Source organism: Gopherus flavomarginatus, chromosome 5 (assembly GCF_025201925.1).
Source record: "Gopherus flavomarginatus isolate rGopFla2 chromosome 5, rGopFla2.mat.asm, whole genome shotgun sequence".
NCBI lineage: Eukaryota > Metazoa > Chordata > Testudines > Testudinidae > Gopherus > Gopherus flavomarginatus.
Genome location: NC_066621.1, coordinates 148,662,861 through 148,685,375, shown reverse-complemented (window position 1 = coordinate 148,685,375; position 22,515 = coordinate 148,662,861). Strand labels below are relative to the sequence as shown.

The following is a 22,515-nucleotide window of genomic DNA, read 5'->3' as shown; positions in this document are numbered from 1 at the left end:
AAATGGGCAGGGAACTGTATTGTCTGGACTGTTTGTTCATGTCCAAGTGCACGTATTATATGCTGTGTTTGTGTTAGCACACAGCAAAGACTTGGTGGGCAGGTGGGAACTGTAATTGCAGCATAGGCTCAATGCCGTGACACCTTGTTGCCATTTACTCCCTGATAATATTGTTCGTGCTCATTCTCCTAGGGTATTGCTGGAACTGATTTCATGGAGGGGGAAGTAGCTGGCCAGCCTTAGAAATGTTTCCCTTTGAAACTGAGCAGTAGTGGGAGAGCTGGAAATTGCCTGGGAGGTATGCCTATGAAAATTGGATTCTATCAGCTGTGTTGGGGCATCGGGTTGGAAGGGGATTTTTTAACTGTTCTTTGCTACCATTCCAGCCAGCAGAGATCCCTCAGTGGAGAAACCACTTTACTGGTCGCCTGGAGAACTCCTGCTGACTCACACGATTGTTTTTTAGGATGGATTTGATTCCTGCTTTCTGGGCTTTGGGCAGGTGGGTCCCTTCAGCAGAAGCAGCTTTAATAATGGAATCTGGATTGCATTTGTTCAATATTTCAGGGCTGTTTCAAAGAGCCTGAGGCGAAGCCTTGTTCTAGTTTTGATTTTGAGTGAGATTTGCAGTCAGAAGGAAACATTGCAAGACTCCGAAGGCTATTTTTTGTGATCCACTTGATTCCTGAACAGTGGTAGGACAGATGGGTCTGTTACCCAACTGCAAGGTAGGGGTTAGGTCCTCCCATCTCCCAGGGGCTTTATGAGGATAGAATCCATTAATGACTGTGAGGGGTGAGGGAAGTAAAACTTATCTGGATAGAAACAGGGAAGAGAGGTCATTTCCTGATGATAAAGGTACTGTGAGACTAGCAACACACAGCCACAAGAGGGTGTAAGGGGGGGGAGGATGAAATACGGAGAGGTAGCTCAAAGAAGCCACAGTACAGCCCTACAGTGGCTTATAAGAACTACATATTTCTGAGATTTGTTGTAATTCCCTTTGAAAAATTCTTATTAAGCCCACAGCAATCTTTTGATTACATAGCATCCTGTGCAGGCCAGGATTTGGGGGAAACCAATTGTAAGCAGAGTCAGGATTAGCTTTACCCTGACATCTGGTGGTGAATTATGGGAAATGTGAAATCTCAAATATTTGCATGAGCACACCCAGCAAGGCAGCCTGGGATGGTTATTTTGACAGCTCTGGGATCCCCAATTTCTTTGTTATTGGAGCAGGATAAATAAAGTGTTGCCAGCTGGTTATGTGAATGAGGAGCTAGGACAGAGATGTCTCAATATAACTTAAATGACACTTGCTAGACAAGGGATATGGGTTCTAAAACCCAGTGAATTGAGAGAGGTTGGGGACTGGTGTGTGTACTGGATGGTGTGGGCCCCTTTTGAGGCCCTGGAACATCAATTGCATATCTTCCTCTCTCTGCTGTTAAAGAGTAGAGCTAATGTTGATTCTATTAGGAGTCCATCTAGTGACTGCTGAGCTGAATTCATGTTGGGCCAATGGTGCACCAGCACCAGGGCTCCCCTACTAAGAGCTGAAATCACTGAGTGCTCTGAACTAGTGGGGGAGGGTGAAGACCTACTGTTAAGTGTCTGGCAGAGCGGAACAGTTTGCAGCGTGTTGGAGCAGCCGATGGAATAGTGAGCTGAGTGAAGCGGTTTGCAGGGACAGCTGGAGGTGTGGCACAGCTGGTGTGGTGGAGCTGGTCGTGGTGAAGGCTGCAGCAGAACTCCACGGAGAGGCGGAGCAGTTGGCCCTGACCCACGTAAGATGCCCCTTAACACCCTGTGTGGACTCCCCTGCCATTTCCACCCAGGCTAGGGGGTAAAACTCTGCAGATAAACTCTTGAATTCTGAGATGGCACTGACCAGAGACTTTTGGGTTGTTGGACTTTGGGGTGATTGGACTTGAGACCCTAAGGGGAAAAGGACAGTGCCAAACGTACTTGGAGTGAGTTTTTGTTTATGGTTTGTGTTATAATCCTGTTTGTGGTGTTTCTCCAATGGGATACCGCATTGTTTCCTTCCTTTATTAAAAGGATTTTGCTACACTCAGACTCCGTGCTTGCGAGAGGGGAAGTATTGCCTCCTAGAGGTGCCCAGGGGGTGTGGTATGTAAGTGTCCCCGGTCACTGAGTGGAGGCTCGAGCCAGTTATGCATTGTGTTATTGAAACAGAACCCCTGGATACTGAACCCGGCCCTTGTTGCTGCCACCTCAGAGGGGCAGAAGGGTTACACAATGATAAGCAGAGAGGAATAAACATTCAGTGGTGTCCTCTAAATAAACATGATGGAGGAAGGGTGGTCTATTGGTTAGAGTGCCCACCTAGGACTCAGAAGAGCCAGGTTCAATTCTCTGCTCTGTTACAGGCGTCTTGAGTGACTTCTAGCAAGTTACTTAATCTCTTCGTGCATCAGTTCCCCATCTGTAAAATGGAGCTAAAAGCAGTGATATTAATAAGTATATAGCATGATTAACCCAGCCACACTGCCAATGTTCCACATAGGAAAGACTGGGAAAATAGAGCAGATAGATGCAGAGAAAGTAATATATGTTAAAAAAACCTTAGTAAACATACCATATCTGAGGTACCTTTTTTTATGTCATCCAAGGTTCTGAGGGTCATTCTTTCTCTAATACATAGCACAGACTTCCCATTAGAAATGCAAAATGTTTTTTTAAACTTCAGTCATACTTGGGGGCTAAATAGTGATTTAATTTATTGGGTGGGGGGATGTTTGGGGGAAGAGACAAACTCCATTTGTAGCCTAGTCTACCCCCAGTTTTTGAACCAGTATCATTACTTGGGTTAGGGGTGTGATTTATTTATTTATTTTTTTTAACCTAAGTGGTCACATTGTACAAGCCCTAGTGTGGACACAGTAATACAGTGCTAGTGTTAAGGGTGCCTTGTACAGGTAGAGCTCATAACCCATACAACTGTATCTGCACTGGAGTAGGGGTTCCTACTGCTTTAACTTGACTGCTATTGTTAAAGTGGCACAACTCGTATGGAACAAGCCCGTTCTTAGGGTATGGCTGCACTACAGAGGCTATGCTGGCATAACTATGTTGCTGTAGTAATGCTGTTGTAAGCAGAGTCAGGATGAGCTCTACCCTGACATCTGGAGGAAAGAATTTCAGAGAGTGTATTTGCATAGGCACACCTACCCCATCCCAGACTGCCGAGCTGTGGGACTGCTTTGTGACAGAAATGACTCAACCTCAGTTGGGTGGTACTTGCTAGACAAGGGACAGAGCACCTGGCAGAATGGCGTGGAACAGTTTGTGGGGACAGCTGGAGCAGCTCATGGGACAGCTGGTAGAGCAGAGCGGCTGGTGGAGCGGAGCGGAGTGGCTGGTAAAGCAGAACAGTTCATGGAGAAGGCGGAAGCAGAACCCCACGGAGAGGCAGGGCAGTTGGCCCTGGACCACGTAAGGTGCCCCTTCCTACCCAGGCTGGGGGGAGGGACGGCTGCAGATGGACTCTCGAACTTTGGGGCTGCACTGACCCTGGACAGAGACTTTTGGATTGTGGGTCTTTTGGGACTGTGGGTGATTTGGGGTTTGCTGGACTCAAGAGCCCAGGGAAAAGGACACGGCCCAATTTCCTGGGGTGGGTCTTTGCTCACGGTTTGGTCTATGAACTCTAGTTAAGGTGTTTTCCCAATTTAATGCTTGTTGTTTATCTCATGTAATTAAACCTTTTCTACTACACCGAGACTCTGTGCTTGCGAGAGGGGAAGTATTGCCTCTTCGAGGCACCTAGGGGTGTGTGTAAGATTTTTCCAGGTCACTGGGTGGGGGCTCGAGCTGGTTTGGAATTGTGTTATTGAAACGAAACCCCTGGATACTGAACCCGGCCCTTGTTGCTGCCAGCTCAGAGGGGCAGAAGGGTTACACTGTCATAACCCCATCATGCAGATGCAGCCTCACCAACAGAAGGGGTTTTTCAATCAGAGTAGGGACGCCGCCTCCCCCATATGATGGTAGCTAGGTTGACGGAAGCATTATCCCATTGCATAGCTGTGTCTACACTGGGTGTTTTGGTCGGCATTGCTACATCAGTCAGGGTGTGTGGGGATGTTGTACACACCTGACAAAAGTTAGGTCAACATTGAAGTGTTGACCAGGCCTTACTGAAGACAAAAACCCAGTTCAAGACTCCCAAAAGCTTGACGTTCCTGAGGCCTTGCCCAGCCCCTGTACTTGGGGGATGTATTGCTTAAATGAACAAAAACTGCCCAAAGTTTTGCTTCTGTTGACGGGTGCTTTGAACCCATGAAGTTCAACTAGTTGTGAAATTCCCTGAAATGGGCTCTCCTGACCCCGGGCTTTGGCTGTGTTGTGTGATGTGGAGGGTTTTTTCTTTTAAACCAGCAGAGTCACACTGATTCTACAGAGTGGACCGAACTCTGCTGTCAATCACAGCCTGTGGGCTGAGCTATACATGTCAAACTCCATGTTCCCCCTTCAACCCCAGTGGAACTCCCATGAGCTCCCGGAGCTGTTTGCACAAAGAACAAGGGTGGAAAGTCTTTGTGCAGTAAGTAAACTCTCAGTATTTCACTGTCTCATTCAGCATCACTTTTTATACCTCTGCTGTTTCTGCCCTTTGTATCTCTTTCCTCCCAATCCTCATTTCTCTCTCTTCTCTGTTTGCCTTAATGCCCAGGGAGGAAAAGAGCAGTTTCTTCCTTGCAGCTATTCCCACCCATCCATCTTCCAGAAGCTTGACTCCTCCCCCTTCCCCATTTCAGCTGCAAAAACGCACAGCAATTAAAAAGTTAATGTTGACATCATAACTGTCATTATTAGCTCAACAAATAATGAACTGCATAGATTATAAAACCAAAAGAGATCTTGTGATCATCTAGTCTGAACTCCTGTATAACACAGCTTATAGGACTCCCCTGAATTAGTTCCTATTTGAACTAGAGCATCTTTTTTAGAAAAAAAAAACACCTTCCAAACCTAAAATTGCCAGTGATGAAGAATCTACCACAAACCTTGGTGAGTTGTTCCAGTGGTTGACTACCATCACTGTTAAAAACTTGTACCCTATTTTGTCGTCTTCTTTTATGACGCTTTTCCTGGTGAGGCTCACAGAGGCAGCATGGAGAGTAGGGAGGACTAGACCTCCTTATTTTCTGCAACAGGTTACAGCTCCTCCTTGGGGATTCCCCAGTGTTCCCAGGCCAGCCAGGAGATACAATCCCTCCAGTTTGTCCTGGGTTGGCCTCAGGGCCTCCGCCCAGTGGGACATGCATGGTATAGTTCCAAAGGAAGCATCCTGGGGGCATCCTTATCAGATGCCCGAACCACCTCAACTGGTTCCTCTTGACCTGGAGGATCGCCTTTTTGGGCTGGGCCCAGCCAAGTTACATGGGTTGCCTGAACACCAGACGCTCGCCTGACACCTCCCCCAGGGGTAGATCCCAGTATTCCTAGTCCAGGCAAGGTTTGCATGGTCATTTTTGGGCTTTCATGAGGGTCATGAGGTGGATCATTTTTAGTCTGGAACCTCCCTCAACCTATTTGCCTTGGGTGACCATACCAGGGGCAGTAGGCTCCAGGCGGCATAGCCCTGGGGTTCATCGGAACACGCAAGCCCCTCTATCACAACATGGTAACACTCCTCAGAAGGGACTTGCCCCCTATTTCTAGTCTGAATGTGTCTAGCTTCAAATTTAAGCCATTGGATCTTGTTATACCTTTGTCTGCTAGATTGAAGAGCCCTCTGTTATCAAATTCCTGTGCCCTGTATCAATACTTATGGACTGTGATCACCATCCCTTAACAATTCTCTTTGTTAAGCTAAGCTGATAGACTCAAGGAGCTCAATCATTAAAGAATTGGAAGACAGGCCTTCTAATCAGTGTGGTGGCTCTTCTCAATGAGGGCAGGTTAGGGAGTCCAGACTCCACCAAGCCAGTGTTTTCACTGTTTGCTTGCAGATTTAAGAAGACAAGGCTGCATCCTATAGACTCAGATCAAATTTGGAAGGTTCTCCTGGCAACAGGAGGGGCAGAAATGCCAATGTTTTGAAATTGAAGTTTAGGTTCTGCAGAACCTAAACAAGTCAGGTAGGCCCATGTATACATCCAGCATGCATGGTGCTTGACAACACCTCCGTTTCAAACAGCAGTGTTTCCTCATGAAAAGCCGCCCACTTCCTTTTACAGCAAGAAACTGAATCAAATCAGTGGTGATGTACTCAGTAAGCCAGAATTGCGAAGCCTTCCTAAACCAAAGGGCCGGGAGGAACTGCACCCAGCTTTGTGTGAGACAGGTAGAATAACCCATTTTCAAACAGCACCAACACCTTTTCTAATCCTGCTCATATAACGTTCTCTTACCCCAGTGATTTGCTCCTTATGTGACTTTTGATCTTGTCACTCATTTTTTAAAGCCAGCCAGCTGCTTATAGCATTTTCGTTCATACCTGGAAGCCACTGAAATCGAGCCATTTGTGATCTTTATCCAAAGGCACTACATCAGCTAGCAGTGATTCAAAGAAACCAGAGAATGTTTGACACTTGGGACAGGCAGAATTTTGCAAACAGTGTGTTGGGGGAGGGAACCATGATGTAAATCATGTCATCATGGGTCTGCTGCAGATAAAACAGCTAGGAGAGCAATTTTATCACCACTATTACCCTTGGTTTGTATCACTTTTGAGCTAGAGTGTAGGGAAAGTCACATCTCAGTGTGGGATGTGAGAGAAATGATATTTCCACAGGACTTTCTCCTTTCAGTCTAGTTCTTAAAATACTGGACCAGTGTAATCTGCAATAAACAACTCTGATCCCAGTGGGTTATTATAGTATGTTGTTAAAAGGAAAAAATAGTTTCCACTTGTTTTGCATCTCCAAGATGTGCTGCTAGAGACACTGTCTTCTGTGCATCTCCTCCAGAACCCCGTAATGATGGTTCTTCTGCAGCAATAAATCCAGCGGGCTGATATCTTTTCCGGTATTCCTCATTGTCTTTCCCCTTTTGTAAAGATCCTGGGCAATTTTTTTTTCAGTGTCTTCCAGTAACTTTGTCAATAAATTAAACAGAAGAGCAATCCAGGCCAGGCCAAAGATAATCCAAATGGCCGCCAAAGATCGGTAATAGGAAGGATAATTCCCGTCAGGCTGTTTACCTGAATACAAGGAGAAAAAATAGAGGAGAATCAATTAAGAAATTGAATTCAATTTGCCTGAGTACAATTGGTTGAGCTAGTGTGTTGGTCAGAATATTCCATGTTGAATACTTTGAAAAGGACACTAACATGTAGTGTGTTGCTTCATCTTTCCAAAGGGAATGCAACTATGCTACATTTTCCACTGGAGAAATGCTTTATTCAGTTGGGGTGTGGGAGCTAACACAGGCAAACCCAATAATTTGCAGTGATATACAATGATGTAACCATATTATATTAGTATTAAGCTGCTCCAGGATATGTGTTAGTAGCAAGCCCAAGGACAGAGTACCATGGAGGAGTGTAGCTGAAATGTATCATGTCTGCCAACTTATACCATCTTCATAGACTTACCTAGCAAAGGGTGATTGTGACCTAATAAATACCTGTCACAAATAGCAGATTACCTTGCATGTATAGGTGAAACCAACAATTCATATGTTACTTCCTACAGGCTGCAGGGCCTGCTCCATTTAAATAGAATGAAATGCATTGAAAGCAACTGATGAAAACTCTGCCACGTACCAAAAACTGAAGGCACAACTTTCTGCATTAGAAACCACTGGACTGAGGTGTATTTCATGCAGTCCAAACCTTTTAACATCAATGGGAGTTCTCCACCTGCTGTTCTACACAGGTCATTTAGTTTGGCTACTCAGACATAAGCAATCCTCCAACAGGGAAGCTTTGTTCCCACTCTGTTTAGTCACATGTAGCCTGAATAGTACAATGCAGCCAAGACGGCTCACTGAAATGTAAACTTCTGCTTGACTAACGCATAAGGTCAAAACATCAGCATGGAATCTTCAGAATAACAGGCCTCGACGCTAAGTGTAACTGCACTGTGTGCACTTTACATTGTGTGAATCCAAAACCTTGGCACACACAACTCTGCTGTTTTGCTACATTTCTGTAGCAAGATTAAAGGGGGTGGATTTGGGAATCTGTGACACTCTGCACCCCATAATCACCATAGTGATATGATTATTATATAACTATGCTGCATCTTGTATAAGATATGTCATGTGAAGTGTCTACAGGAAAGTTACGGTTTGCTGAATATGATTATCCTATTTGTATGAATGTATCATTTTTGTATCTGGAGTTATCAATATTGACTATGTATTTGTATTTCCAATGTGCTTGCACCTGGGTAACCCACACAAAGTTTTACATACAGTCTGCCAGCACACTGTGAATGGCCTACTCAAGTTGAATGGCCCATCAACAAAAACAATGGGGAAAGCTCATCTTGCCTGATGAACTGTCCTGGGGATGCTTCAGTCAGCCTATGGATAATAGCTACCATGACTCACCAAAGTCTGCAAGGGCATTTGACTAGACCATGTGATACTGAACTCTATTTTGGTACCTGTATTTTTCCACAAACTGAACTGGGAACTTGGCTTGGAATAAAGGGGTTCCCACCATATGGAAGAAGCTATAAAAGGGGGATGTGACATCACCAATTTGCTTCACTTTCTACACAAGAGAACACTTGGAAACACCTGAGGAAAAAGACTGAACTGGGGGAAGTGCTGGTCCCAGGCAGGAAAGAAGGAAGTCTGTCTGTGTATGAGGACTGTGGACTGTTTATACTATCTAACAGGGTGAGACACTGCTTAATTCGAATCCTATCTAGTATATTAGGCTTAGATTGAGTTTTTGTTTATTTGCTAGGTAATCTCCTTTGGTTAGGTGGGAGGGATAGCTCAGTGGTTTGAGCATTGGCTTACTAAACCTAGGATTGTGAGTTCAATCCTTGAGGGGGCCACTTAGGGATCAAGACAAAAAATTGGCCCTGCTAGTAAAGGCAGGGGACTGGACTCAATGACCTTACAAGGTCCCTTCCAGCTCTAGGAGATTGGTATATCTCCTATTATTATCCATTTGCTATCACTTAAAATCTATCCTTCTGTATTTAATCAATCTGTTTTATATTTTACCTAAAACAGTGTGGTTTGAGTGACATGCCTGGGGAGAAAGCTCAGCTCAGGAATGAGAGTTGGTGCATATCCACTTTACTTTGTAGAAGTGGCAGACTGGGTAATAAATCCATACTGGTCAGGCTTCTGACCAGGGCAGGATGGTACAGCTCCAGGGTCCTAGGCTGGGGAGCTGGGGGTATTTTGGCTGAAGCCTCTCTCTTGTTGGTTCATGAATGGCTCTGGGAGCATTCATGCAATCTAGCTGGGTGTGGGGCTCCACATGCTGTTGTGCTGAGTGATGACAGTGCCTGGAGGGGTTTGCTGTTTGTTACTAGTCAGGCATTGTGAGAGAGAGCCCAGGCTGGAGAGTTCAGAGAGCAAAATGGTACCCCAGTTCCAGGTTGCACCCTGGAGGGCTTTGCAGCTTGTCACAATGTCAAAATGTGAGAGGGAAACCAGACTGGTAAGACAGATGGTTCAGCAGTACCCCAGTTCCAGGTTGCACCCTGGGAGGCCTGTCACAGTATCTATTTATCTTTTCTCTGGGACAAATATGGCCCGCAGACATGTGACAAAGAAAGCAGGAGAAACGTGCAAAAGTCTGCCTTTCTGTTCTTGTCCCAGGTCCTAAGTAGCTTTTCAGTTATGGCCCTGATGTCTGCCTGAAAACGTTGTTTAGAAGGGAAGTGTAGCTCTGAGTCCTGGGATTTACACTGAGGATCATTTTTCATGGATAATCCCATGTGAGTGGAATGAAGAGAGTAAGAGTAGCCCCTGGAGTGGAGGCCTGTATGAGTGTGGAGGAGCCCTTACCATTGTGAAACTGGGGAAGGGCAGGATGAAGGGAACCTGGGCAGGATTCTGCATCAGCTGGAAGCGATAGAGCTCTGTGTGGGTTTCTTCTGCCCAAGCCCACAGAGATTTTGTAGATGGGAGAGGAATGGGCCAGGGAGGTATATTCATGGGTCCACAGATCTAACAGCCATTTCCCTTGCTTTCTGGATGTAGAGAAGTTGGCATAGGAGTTGTAAGAGAAGCTGTAAGGCTGGGAAGACTCTCTCTTTCCTCGGTGGGCCCAGTAACTCAGGCTACGAGCCAGGGATAAGACTTGGTCTGTAGACTGTATTAACAAAACAAACTGTCATCACTGCTCCAAGGCAGGTGTGTAGCTCAAGAGGTATGAAATCTCCCTATATGGGAGGCCAGCATAAGACCTATGCTCCACTTTATTGCTCAACATTTGGCTTAGGTGGCCCTCTGCTTTGGCCTAACTGTGGCCCTCTGCATAGGAGGAATTCTATATAAGTGAAAGTTCCAGGGGAAGATTTTAAATGAACAACTATGATCCAAACTCATGCACTAGGCAACTTGTTTATGGCCTATCTCCCCTCACAGAGAAGGCATTATCTTGCTGCTGTGATATAACAGTTGCATAATCCTTTTTACTCAGTAAGACTGCTGCATGCAAATGAGCTCAAGCAAATTATTTTCCAATTGGCTATTTCACATCTGGCCATGTACAGAGGTGCGAATCCTTTCATTGTCTAAAAATACCGCCAAGCACACTATCATCAGGACAGCCCGTTCTTGTTTCATGGGGGAAAGCACTGTCATATGAAGAAGGTATGTGATGCTCGACTGACCATAGTTTTGCTGCTGTTGTTTAGCACCGATGTAAAAGATTTCAACAGCAGCTGGCTAGCCCAGCCTGCGATGGTGAAAATCCAGGGCAATGAATTAAGCACGATTATTGTTATTTAATGTGTTTACAAAGAAGCACATCAACAGAGGAGGAAAATGCTGTTCAGATGTTGTTAGGGTTGCCAACTTTCTAACTGCACAAAATCAAATACCCCTGCCAGGCTCCTTCTCGGAGCTCACAGCCCCACTCACTGCATCCCCCCACCTCCATTGCTCGCCCTCCCCCACCCGCACTCACTTTCACCGGGCTGGGGCTGGGGCAGGGGGTTGGGCTGAGGGAGGGCATGAGCAGGACCGGTGCTAGGGGTTTGAGCGCCCTAGGCAGACGGCAATTTCGCCGCCCTGCACGCTGGTCCCCCGGCTCCGCTGGAGCTGCAGCAGCGGTGCCTGCAGACGGTCCAGTGCTCCGCGGCTCCGGCGGAGCTGCCGCAGTCGTGCCTGCGGGAGGTCCACCGGAGCCACGCGAGCAGCTGACCGTCCACAGGCACGACTGCGGCAGCTCAACCGGAGCCACGGAGCACCGGACCCTCCGCAGGCACCACTGCGGCAGCTCCACTGGAGCCGCCTGCCCCTCCCCTGGCAAAACGGCGCCCACCATTTATTCTGGCGCCCTAGGCGATTGCCTAGGCTGCCTAAATGGTAGCGCCGGCCCTGGGCATGAGGGCTCCAGCTAGGGATGCTGGCACTGGGTGGGGCCAGAAATGAGGGGTTCAGGGTGTGGGAGAGGGCTCCAGGCTGGGGCAGGAGGTTGGAGTGCAGGGGTGGGTGCGTGAGGGCTCTGGCTGGGGGTGTGGGCTCTGGAGTGGAGCCAGAGATGAGGGCTTTGGAGTGCAGGAGGCAGCTCAGGGGTGGGAGGGGATTGGGTACAGGCTCTGGGAGGGAGTTTGGGTGTGGGAGGGGCTCAGGACTGGGTCAGGGAGTTGCGGTGTGGGAGGGGTGCAGTGTGTGGGGTCCCAGTGGCACTAACTGCAGGTCCCAGAAAGCGGCTGCCAGGTCTCTGCGGCCCCTAGGTGCAGAGGCAGCCAGGGAGGCTCCATGCACTGCCCTCACACCTGTAGGCACTGCCCCCACAGCTCCCATTTGTTGCAGTTCCCAACCAATGGGAGCTGTGGAGCCAGCACTCAAGGCAGGGGCAGCGCATGGAGCTTCCCTGTGTCTAGGGGCTGCAGAGACCTGGCGGCCGCTTCTGGGAGCTGCGCAGGGCCAGGGCAGGTAGGGAGCCTGCCTTAGCCCTGGGCCCCTGCTGTGCTGCCGACTGGACTTTTAACAGCCCGGTCAGCGGTGCCAACCGGAGCCACCAGGGTCCATTTTCCACCGGGATTTCTGGTCGAAAACCAAATGCCTGCAACCCTAGATGTTGTTCTTCAGGCTGTAATTTGCTCCAGTTATTTTAAAGTACCCATTTAATTTGGACCAGGGGCAGATGTCACAGCTAGTTCTGTTGCTGTCTGTGTCTCTTAGCCCTTTATCTTGTGAGATGCAGAATATTCTCAACCTTACACGGACTTTGATGTTCCAATCTGAATTCTCTCTCTCTTCCTCTCCCTCTCTTTTGGGGAACGGGCGGAAATTAAGGGCTTGTGAAAGAAGCTGGATTGTCAGCCCCAGGGACAGGAGTTTATTTGCTCACAAAAGAGGTAGAATATAGGCAATGTTAGTGCAAGTTTCCCCACATCATTCTGCCAACACACCTCAGCCCTGACCTGGTGGGAGTCCTCACAATGGGTGAGAAGGAAAGAGAGTCACTCTTCATGCCCTTCCGTTCTTGGCCTATCTGCTGAATTTAAGCATACCGGCAGAAGTGGTCTGTTTGTGCTGTGAATGACCTGTCCACTGAAAACTGGAGCGAGACCTCCAAACTCACTGCACTTCTAGTACCAATGCAAATGCTGTTTCCTTGTCATTTCTCTGTAGAGGAAATTCTGGTTGCCCGCGTGTTACCAGACCAGGGACTGTGGAGGAATCTGTTCACTTTGACAAAATACCAATATTTGATCATTTTTGCTGACTTTGGCATTCTCTTGTGTGGAGTGTCTCTAGGGGTTCATTCCAAAAGCAAATGGAGAGAGACAATTTTGGTGAGAAATACCTGAAGGTGTTTGTAGAATGATTTTGCCTAGCTAAGCTGTGTTTGATAGGGTTTAACTTCAGGAAAACTTTTGAACTCACACGTGTGATGTCCAGGAGGGTCTAATAATGCATAGGGGATCACAGGAATTAATTTCTATGAGGAGTCATGTTAGTGGAGGTATAGGTCTCCACCTCCAGGATAAGTTTTCTGCTCGCTCTTCATCAAAGACTGAAGTTGTGAAGAACGTTGCTTAAAATTTAGGTATTTTAAAACAAGCCCTGATTATTTCTTCACTGAATAAATAAAAACACAAGAGTCAGATATACCTGTAAGATTTTGTAGTTGGGACACTTCAGAGTTTCCTTTCTGGCTCCCCAACTTCCTGCCCCCCAAACCACTGCATCTTTTTTCTACGTATAAAGCACCACATTTCATAGTGTCTAGGCATTTGGGTACCCTGAGCCATTCTGGGCTGCCCCCAGGAAACTGGTCATTCCTCCGAGAATTACAAAAGCTAGAACTGGGAAAGACCATTGAATACAGCATTGCTTCCTAGTGTAGGTTTGTTTGTGCTTTGCCCTGGATAGTCCAGTGGTTTGAGCATTGACCTATTAAACCCAGGGTTGTGAGTTCAATCCTTAAGGGGGACCACTTAGAAAATTGGGGTAAAAAATCTATCTGGGGATTGGTCCTGCTTCGAGCAGGGGGTTAGATTAGATGATCTTCTAAGGTCCCTTCCAACCCTGATATTCTATGATTACTGCCTTTTGGTCACTACAGTGGTAATTCTACCACCTTTTAATTCAGAGAGAAGTACTATTCTCCTTACCTACTACGTAATCTCCAAAGCCAATAGTACTCAGGGTGATAAATGCAAAATAAAATCCTTCACTGTAGGACCAGCCCTCCACCACCTGGAAGACAACTGATGGCAGACCCAGGAACACTAGAATGCCCATCACCAGGAAGAAGAGAAGGGTCAGAAACTTGATCTTCTTCTGAAAAATAAACCAACAGCAATTGCAGTCCACTTGGACACATGAGGAAATCCTACACAACGTGAGTATTTTGGAGGAATAGCTGGACAGGAACTCCTCCCAGGCCTGCAGGAGTTAAAGGTTGACACAGCCACACAAAAAGGACTATATTTCCCATGAGGCACCATAGCCTCATTCCTTGGTGAGGAGAGGTCACCTACTATAGCCATCCCGTTGCCATGATGCATTGTGGGAGATGAAGTCCAGCCCCAGAGATGAATGAGAGCATGAAACACTTGAACTACAACTCCCCTGAGGCACCTTGCTGACATTTCAGAATCAAAATGTTTGTTTTCAGCCAAAATATTTCAGATTTAGTTGGATTCTGGGAGTTGAGTTGTTTGACCAAAAAAATTTAAATTTTCCATGGAAAATTTCCAGCCAGCCCAAATAACTGTCACTAAGGCCCAGACCCTGGACTGTGTGGTGCTGGCTTTCCATTGGGGGAGCACCCAGAGGCTGGGGGAATTTCTGGTGGTGGAGAGACAGCACAGCAGCTCCTGCACCATCCCTTTCCCTTGCAGTCAAGAATGGGTGGCCTGGCTGGGGCAAGGGTTTGGTATATACTAACATTTATCTTTTATTTTTGTAGGTATGAAATTTACAAGTAGACATTGGGTTAAAGGAAAGGAAACTGAACAACCATGGTACCCATGCTGGAGAGGGCTGGGTGAGCTGTATACACCCCAGATCCCTTGTTGATGCAATCCTTCCATTCCATGCCTATGGAATTTTGGCAGGCCTGGGGAGGGAGGTTTACCTGTTTGAAGGATGAAAGGAAATGGCTTTAGCACTGATACCACTTTTTCTGGGAGAACCCAGGTTACTCAGCATCCCCAGAAGAATAACTCCCACCACCTCAAATGCAGCGGGGAGAGCATTAGGAGCTGCTAGAGACTCTGGGTATGTCTACACTGCAGCTGGGATGGAGTCTCCTTGTGGTAGCGGAGCTTGCACTAACATGCTAAAATCACTGGGTGGGCACTGCTGCCCTGGCGGAGGTTCAGGCTGGCCACCTGAGCTCTGACTCAGGTAGTAGAGCAGGCTTGAGCCTGGGCGGCTAACCTGAGCCTCCACTGGTGCCACAACCTCCATGCAGCTCTTTTTAGTGCTCTAGTGTGAGCCCTGCTAGCATGAGCTTGTCTGCCTGGGGGAGTGGGGGGAGGCTCATGCCCTGCTGCAATATAGACATATCCTCTGGGGCACAATCAGCCTTGAGAGCCCTTGCCTTCAACTCCAAGAGACCCACCCCCATCTTTCAACACATTGACTAGAATGGCCCTCTTCTGGTGGGCTGTTTGTTCTTTGTCTCTGACCTCGTGGAGTGTTGGAGAGTGGGCAGCTGGCTCTTGGTGTGACAGCAGGCAGTTTAGGCCATTAAGATACAGGAGGTAGCTTGTATCTGGAACAAGCCATGCACCTTGCATCACTCAAGATATTCTGCTAAAATGTCTCATATTTTTGTAGGTGTGTGTAGCGGGGTGGTCACCCTGCTCTGGTCAGGAAGGGGTTAAAAACAGCCCTGGGAAAGGGCTGCCCTGGGGAGCCAATCAGGAGCGAGTTTGAGGCGGCTACTCAGGGCTGGGCTGGGCCAGTATAAGAAGGGCTCAGGGAGGAGCTGGGAGAGTCTAACTCCAGCCTTGGAGTGGGAAGGACCTAGGTGCCTGGAAGCACAAGGTACCTGAAGCAGAGCTGAGCAGGGCTGGGGAAGGGAAAGAGGAGCTGGGGGGCTCTAGCCTGGCAACTCCCCAGTCTGAGGCCTTGGTAAACGCCCAAGCAGATACTGGGGCTACAGAGGTGCAGCCTGAGAATAGGCAGAGGCAGCTAGTCTGACCCCCTTGCCAATGATGAGTGGCCAGTATGGACTGCAGTTTGCCCCAGTGAGAGGGGGCAAGCTAATGACAGGCAGTAGCCACTGAAGCAAGGTGGGCTTAGAGGGTTGGGGGTTCCCCTGGGCGGGGAGACCCTGAGTATGGGGGTGCTGTGGTGGGCAGAAGCCCAAGGTAAGGGGCACTGGGGTCCAGGAGGGACATGGGCCTGAGGCAGGATACACACTGGCCAGCGGGAGGCGCTCTGAGTGCTGGAAAGAGCTAATTCCCAGACTGACCAGAAGGAGGCGCTGTGCCGGTGAGTCAGCAACCTTGCTACAGTGTGGAAGATATTTTGCATATATGTCTATTTCCCCACAACTTTGTCTCATCTCTTCAGAGTATAAAATCTTGAGAACAGGGACTCTCTCTTCATATGCATTTGTGCAATGCCTAACACCTTTTGGGTGCATATATAACAGAGATATATCTGGAAGAAAACCCAAAGCCAGCATACAAAGAATCATTGAGAGAATGAAACTGATTACCCTTTTCATTCCCCTCTCATACAGACATCTCTCAAGCCTTTCACACAGCAGAGAAAGCATCTTACTGACCCGGTGCAGGAAAACGATAGTCAAAGGAATTCCAAATGAAGCAAAAAAGACACAGAAGATCTGGCCAGCAACTGTTTTAGGACACTGGGTGCCATAGCCTATTGAATGACAAAAAGGCAACAGGGAGCATTCGAGTGAGGCTTCCCCTTAGAGCTTGGGCTTCTAATCAGGTTGCACATATAGACACATTCACACATGTCCCCATAGGTGCCAACTTTCCCTTCTTCCTGTGGGTGCTTGACCCCGCCCCCACTCCACCCCTTCCATTAAGCCCCGCCCCTTCACCCCACATTCCAACCCCTTCCCCAAAGTCCCCATTCCAACTCCTTCCCCCAAGTCTCCACCCTGGACCCGCCTCTACCCTGCCTCCTCCCCTGAGCACGCCACGTTCCCGCTCCTCTCCCCCACTCCCGGAGCATGCTAATACCGCCAAACAGCTGTTTGGCAGCATCCCAGCGGGAAACGCTGAGAGGTAGGCAGAGGAGTGGGGATGCGGTGTGCTCAGTGGGAGAGGGGAGCTTGGCTGCTGGTGCGTGCAGAGCACCCACTAATTTTTCCCCGTGGGTGCTCCAGGCCCAGAGCACCCACGGAGTCAGCGCCTATGCGTGTTCCACTTCTTGCATTCATGCCAACACATCTTTAGCACATCATGAGCATTCCTAGTGCTCCGTAGTCAGACTCACGCTCTTTCCAATCAAAGCAGTGAGACTGATTAAATGACACATTCTGCATATTTTTAGGGTTCAGAGAGTGCTGTGTTTGGCTCCAGCCTGGCCTTCATTTGAACTACATTAAAGCAATGTACAAAAACACATTATCCACGGCTACAAGTATGCAAGTAGATACAACATGGAAAGAAAGAAAGAAACCAGAAGTTAGGGGATCTGGAAGATGTCAAGGCTGGAGTTTGAGCTATTTGCTGCTCAAGGATCAGATAAGCCCCATTCCTGAATCTTAACTCCCATCTAATGTCTTGTCCCTCAGGGATCAGCATGCCGCACTGCACTGAGAAACCCACTGACAGCTTTGGAACATGTGGAGTTGGCATCACACATGGAAAAATCCTGTGCCTTCTCTTAATTTAGTGACTCTAAAATTTGCAATCCCACAACTCCCCTTTTATTTTAATGGCTGTGGGAATCCCAGCTCTTTAACAGTTGTAGATAATATAGTATCACCTTCTAACAATGCCCTGCATCCCAAGGGATTGTAAACATGCCATGTATAGGTGTCACTTCACCCACCACTGAAATGCAGCCGCCTCTTATATCCAATTGAAAACACAGAGATCAATTACATAGGCAGAAAGTGGAATTTGGCCAGGACTCCAGGGCTAATATCCCTCTGCAAAAGATCCTTAATGGTTATAAATGGCCAGGACTTCAACCTTAAATTTCATTAGAAAGATGGGATATTCCAACATCACAGACCTCTTCCCACCCCTGGCTTAGTGTAAGGCTGACAGACCCTCGTCTTTGGCAGGCAGGATTGAACCTGGGGCTTCTGGAGCTTAGGGCATGAGCCTCGACCACATGAGCTAAAAGCCAATGGGCTGTTAGCTAAGGCTGCAGAGTAGACTCATTTTATCTCTTTAAGTGGTCTCGGTGCCCGTAGATGGGACAGAGCACCACACCCAGGACGTGTGTGGCTTACAATGGCACCCTACTGAAGAAGTGGCTCGGGTACGAAGCGGAGGGAAGCATGCCACCTATTGAATGTACAGCCCCACATTTTGTAGCACGGTGGGTTTTCCCTGGGGGAAAGGGGCAGGGGCTGACCGTGCTCAGCTTGTGAGACGTGATGAACCATAGCCTGGAATGAAATGGGCTGCTGGGAATAAACACACACTATTTAATAAAGACAAGGGAGCAACACCCGGGATCAAACATATTTCTGGTGTTCCACTGACATCACCGAGAATGCAGCAACATTCTAATGGTGAAGAATGGACAAACATATCCATGCTTAAAACCCAGCTAACTGGATCCAATGAACTATGGCCTGAGCAGCTTAGTTAAACTGGTACAATCCCCCTAATGTAGACACAGTTATATCAGCATGAGAGTATGTCTACACTAGAAATGCTTCAGCAGTGCAGGGCCGTAAAGGAAGAGGAATAAGCTCTGCAGGTGAAAGGCATTGTTATACCAGTATAAGTGCATCCACACAAGGGTTTGTACTGCTATAACTACATCTGTTTAAAAAAAACCCTCACACCTTCCTGACATGGTTATACCAGTACGAAATCCATGGGTAGACCAGGCCTTTAAAGATAAAGAATTTATTTACACCAGGGTTGAATTTGCCATCAGGTGTTTTTAAAGGGGAGCAACACCTGAAAAATGAGACAATGGCTGCATAACTCTAAGAATTTACTGTAGCTTGTCCCCTCCCCCATCGCCATTCAGCTGCTGCAAGGTGTGTGTCATATAGGGGTAGTCCCAAGCTTTGTTCGTGTTCTTAGTGTGTCTGTGTCCCTGAGAAGTGGCTCTATCCCAGCCCGAGTCAATCGCAGCCTGATAATACAATGGTCCTATTTAGGGGAGAAAGAAAATAAGACAGTGCCCTAGTTCATTGGCGTTGAGGCCGTGGGAGCTTACTCTACCTCTGCCTGCGTTACCAGATGGTAGTTGCATTCGCCGTTTGGATGAGACAAAGCTATTTGTCTTCATCTCACTGCACTTTTGGCCTCTCTCATCCAAATCAAACACCTTCCTAGTAAAGATGTAAATATTGGTTAAAAAAGTTAACCGGTTAAACGATTAAAATTATATCAGTTAATCTTTAACTGAGGTCACTCCAGCCACCTGGCACGGTTGGGGCTGGGGTCACTCTAGCCAGCCCAGTGCAGCTGGGGCTGGGACACCCCTGGCCAGGTTAACTGTTAAGGTTGGTTAATTGTAAGCCTAATGCTTACCTGGTTAACTGTTTACATCCCTACTTCCTAGTTAAGCACTGAGCAGGCCTCTCTCTCTAGCTGTCTGTGATATCCTGGCTCATGAGATGGTTTTACCAGGTTGGCGGAGACCTCTTTAGGCCACACACGACTTTGGATACTCTTTGGTTTTTGCCTCCAAGTCCAGTAGCCTCAATTTCTGTTAGCTTTAAGGACAGCACTGTGCTTGAATTGGCCGTGACGGTATTCACTTTGTGCCTCCCCCATCTTTTCTCCTGGCAGCAGTGAAAATTGTGTGTATGCTGGTGCAGTATGTTCTATACTAATGGCCTTCTACAGCCCAGCTGCGTTCAGTTGTTTCCTATCATTCTTTGTTGCCTTATAGCTGCCTTGGAAAAGATTTACAGTTTGTTTAACCTAGGAATGAAAACCAGGGAAAGTCAAGTCCATCTTCCACTCATGACTGGCGGCTGAGCCAAGGTTTTAACCGATGATTCTATGGCTAGAAAGGAACAGACAGAGAGGGAAGAGGAGGTTGAGATGTAAAAGGCCGTTGTCACATTACCAACTAAAATAATACTGTGAATGATGAATCGTGCAGCTGTAAAGCCTCAAGGCAAAGTCAGTTGCTGCTTCTCATCCTGGCCCATGAAAAGTGGTAAATTCATAGACATGGCTCCCAAGGCCATGATAATCTATCGTGATCATCTGCCTCTATAGCACAGGCCAGAGATCTTCCCCCCCAAATAAGCCCTAGAGCAGAGCTTTTAGAAAAACATCCAGTTTTGATCTTAAAATTGTCACTGATGGAGAATCCACCGCCACCCTGGGTAAATTGATTCAACAGTTAATTACTCTCACTGTTAAAAACGTATGCTTTCTTTCCAGACTGAATTTGTCTGAAGCACAGTCATTTAGGGCGATAATAACTATATTTGGCAGAGGGGAAAAAAGCACCAAACCTACCTATTGTGGATACCATTGCGCCCACAAAGAAGAAGGGGTTACTCAAATCCCAGTTGCTGACCTCAGTCTGTGATTCATTTCCTACTGGATATACTCCTCTCTGCACTGTGGCAGTCAGGTTCTGCGAGCGAAACCAAAGTTTGATATGAACACCTCCCCATTCTCATGGGCCATTGTGATAAAACAGAGGAATCATCCCGCCACGGCCCCTTTCCTGTGAGTATCCATAGATCGTATGCATCAGTATGCAAAGTTATAGGCAAATGCTGCTGCCAGTACTACTAACACTCCTGCTTCCAAGAAGGCTACCTGCTCACCAGCAGGCAATCAGCATTTCAGATAGTGCCATGTGCTTACCTGATCATTTAGATGGGAGCTGGAATGGGCCCTATGAGAGATCACTTGGGTTTTTTAGAACTAAGTTTCTTCTTCGAGTGCTTGCTCATATCAATTCCAATTAGGTGTGCGCGCGCCACGTGCACTCTTGTCGGAAGATTTTTACCCTAGCAACACTCGGGGCTGGGTCGCCCCCTGGAGTGGCGCCGCTATAGCGCCGGATATATACCCCTGCCAACCCAACGGCCCCCTCAGTTCCTTCTTACCGCCCGTGACGGTTGTTGGAACTGTGGAGTGGGGCTTTGCTGATCTCCACATCCCTAGCTACTCGTAGTTCTTTGTTCTTTACTGTGTTTATAGTTCGAGTTCTTGTAGTTATAGTTAGTGTTAGTTGTTGTGTATATATATAGTTAGTGTATATAGTTGAAGGGGGGATCGGGGATTAGCCCCTTTCCTCCACCTCGGTGCAGGCCCATGCCCAAGGCACCGGGATTCAAACCGTGCTTGGTGTGCCAGAAGCCGATGCCAGTAGGGGATCCCCACAACTCCTGCTTCAAGTGCCTAGGGGAATTCCATCTTGTTGACAAGTGCCGCATTTGCAAGTCCTTTAAACCAAGGATGAAGAAGGAGCGGGACTTTCAATTGAAGCAGCTCCTCATGGAGTCGGCACTTAGTCCTGCAACATCGGTACCGAGCGCCCAACAGACTGCCTCGGTAAGGAGCGCCCCTTCGGCACCGGATCACTCCGGTACCGAGAAGGAGTCCCAGCACCGACCTCTACCGGCACTGACTCCTCGGCACCGCTCCCTTTCCCCGACTGGGAAATGACATAGTGCTCCAACTCCGGCCTCGCAGAAGGAGCACTCGTCTAAGACAGTTCGTCAAGCACCATCATCCTCTGCGGCACCATCGAAGCCGGCACCGCAGATTGCAGCTCCACCTGGCGCGGCACTGTCGATTCTGGTCCCACAAGGGCCGTTGAGTCCAGTGCCAGACAGCTCCCCAGCTCCGGCTGTGGTTGAGCTTGTTCTCCCTTCTACGCCGGAGACCTTCTCTACGGCAAGGGAGCTCATTGCTATGACGGAGCCGATATGTCCTCAACCCCCGGCACCACCGGTGCTGGTTGTTCAATCCATCGGCAAGCCAGCCCTCGTAAGGCCTCCTTCCGTCGGTCCACCAGAGAGACGTCATTCCCGATCACAGTCTCGCAGATGCTCTCGATCACATCATTCCCGCTCCCGGCGCCGCTCGCAGTCCCGGCACCGCTCTCCATCGCGGTACCGGTCACGCTCGTGGCGACGTTCAACATCTCGTTCACCGGACAGATACACCTGGTACCGATCTGGCTCTCGGCACCGATCTCGGTACTGTGTATCCCGCAATCGCTCCAGGCCAAGGGACTCGAGATCCTGGTCAACCTCCCGGCACCAGTACGGTAGAAGATCCTGGTCTTGCTCACGGTACCGCCATACCTCCCGGTACCGCTCCCTGGTACCGCCCCGGGATTGAGCATCAAGAACAGTGGCGCCCTCCCAGGGTCTCTCGGCACCACCGTGGCCTTCGAGACACGCATCAGTGTCCTCTCAGGCTGGCAGTGCATCCTACCATCAGGAGGGGGAATCTGACGTCCCCAGCCAATATCCGCAGGGACAAAGCCATGAACAAGGGCCTCATCACTGGTCCTTCTGGACACTATGGGCATACTACCAGACCCAAGGTGCCCCATCAGTGGCTCAACGCTCGGCCCCGTCAGAACACCGGGTACCAGAGGTGACAGTGAGCCGCCCTCCCCCTATGGGCACGGACGAGGCTCCAATTCCCTCTGCAGTCACCAAGGTTCCACCTGATGCAGATGACGCCCCTCAAGTGCACGACCCACCTCAGGACCCATTGGTCCCGGGCCTCTCCTCCTCCTCCTCACCTGATGAGGCGGTAGCAGGAA

At 48.4% G+C, this 22,515-nt stretch overlaps 1 protein-coding gene across 1 annotated transcript; it reads right to left on the bottom strand.

Moving 5' to 3' along the window:
- Nucleotides 1-13,716: 13,716 nt before the first annotated feature.
- Nucleotides 13,717-21,764, bottom strand: LOC127052421 (potassium channel subfamily K member 16-like). The gene is made up of 5 exons (XM_050956016.1): nt 21,685-21,764; nt 21,265-21,421; nt 20,238-20,358; nt 16,307-16,473; nt 13,717-13,911 (listed from the first exon to the last, which is right to left on the bottom strand). Exons 1-5 carry the CDS (start codon nt 21,762-21,764, stop codon nt 13,717-13,719), a joined length of 720 nt encoding a protein of 239 aa, XP_050811973.1.
- Nucleotides 21,765-22,515: the final 751 nt, after the last annotated feature.

Coding starts and splice junctions, on each gene's coding strand:
- LOC127052421 (XM_050956016.1), bottom strand. CDS start 21,764: ATGACGTCTCTCTGGTGGACCGACGGAAGGAGGCCTTACGAGGGCTGG. Junction 20,359..21,264: donor GGCAGTCTGTTGGGCGCTCG/GTACCGATGTTG, acceptor TTTCGCTCGCAG/AACCTGACTGCCACAGTGCA. Junction 16,474..20,237: donor CGCAATGGTATCCACAATAG/GTAGGTTTGGTG, acceptor GTCATTCAATAG/GCTATGGCACCCAGTGTCCT.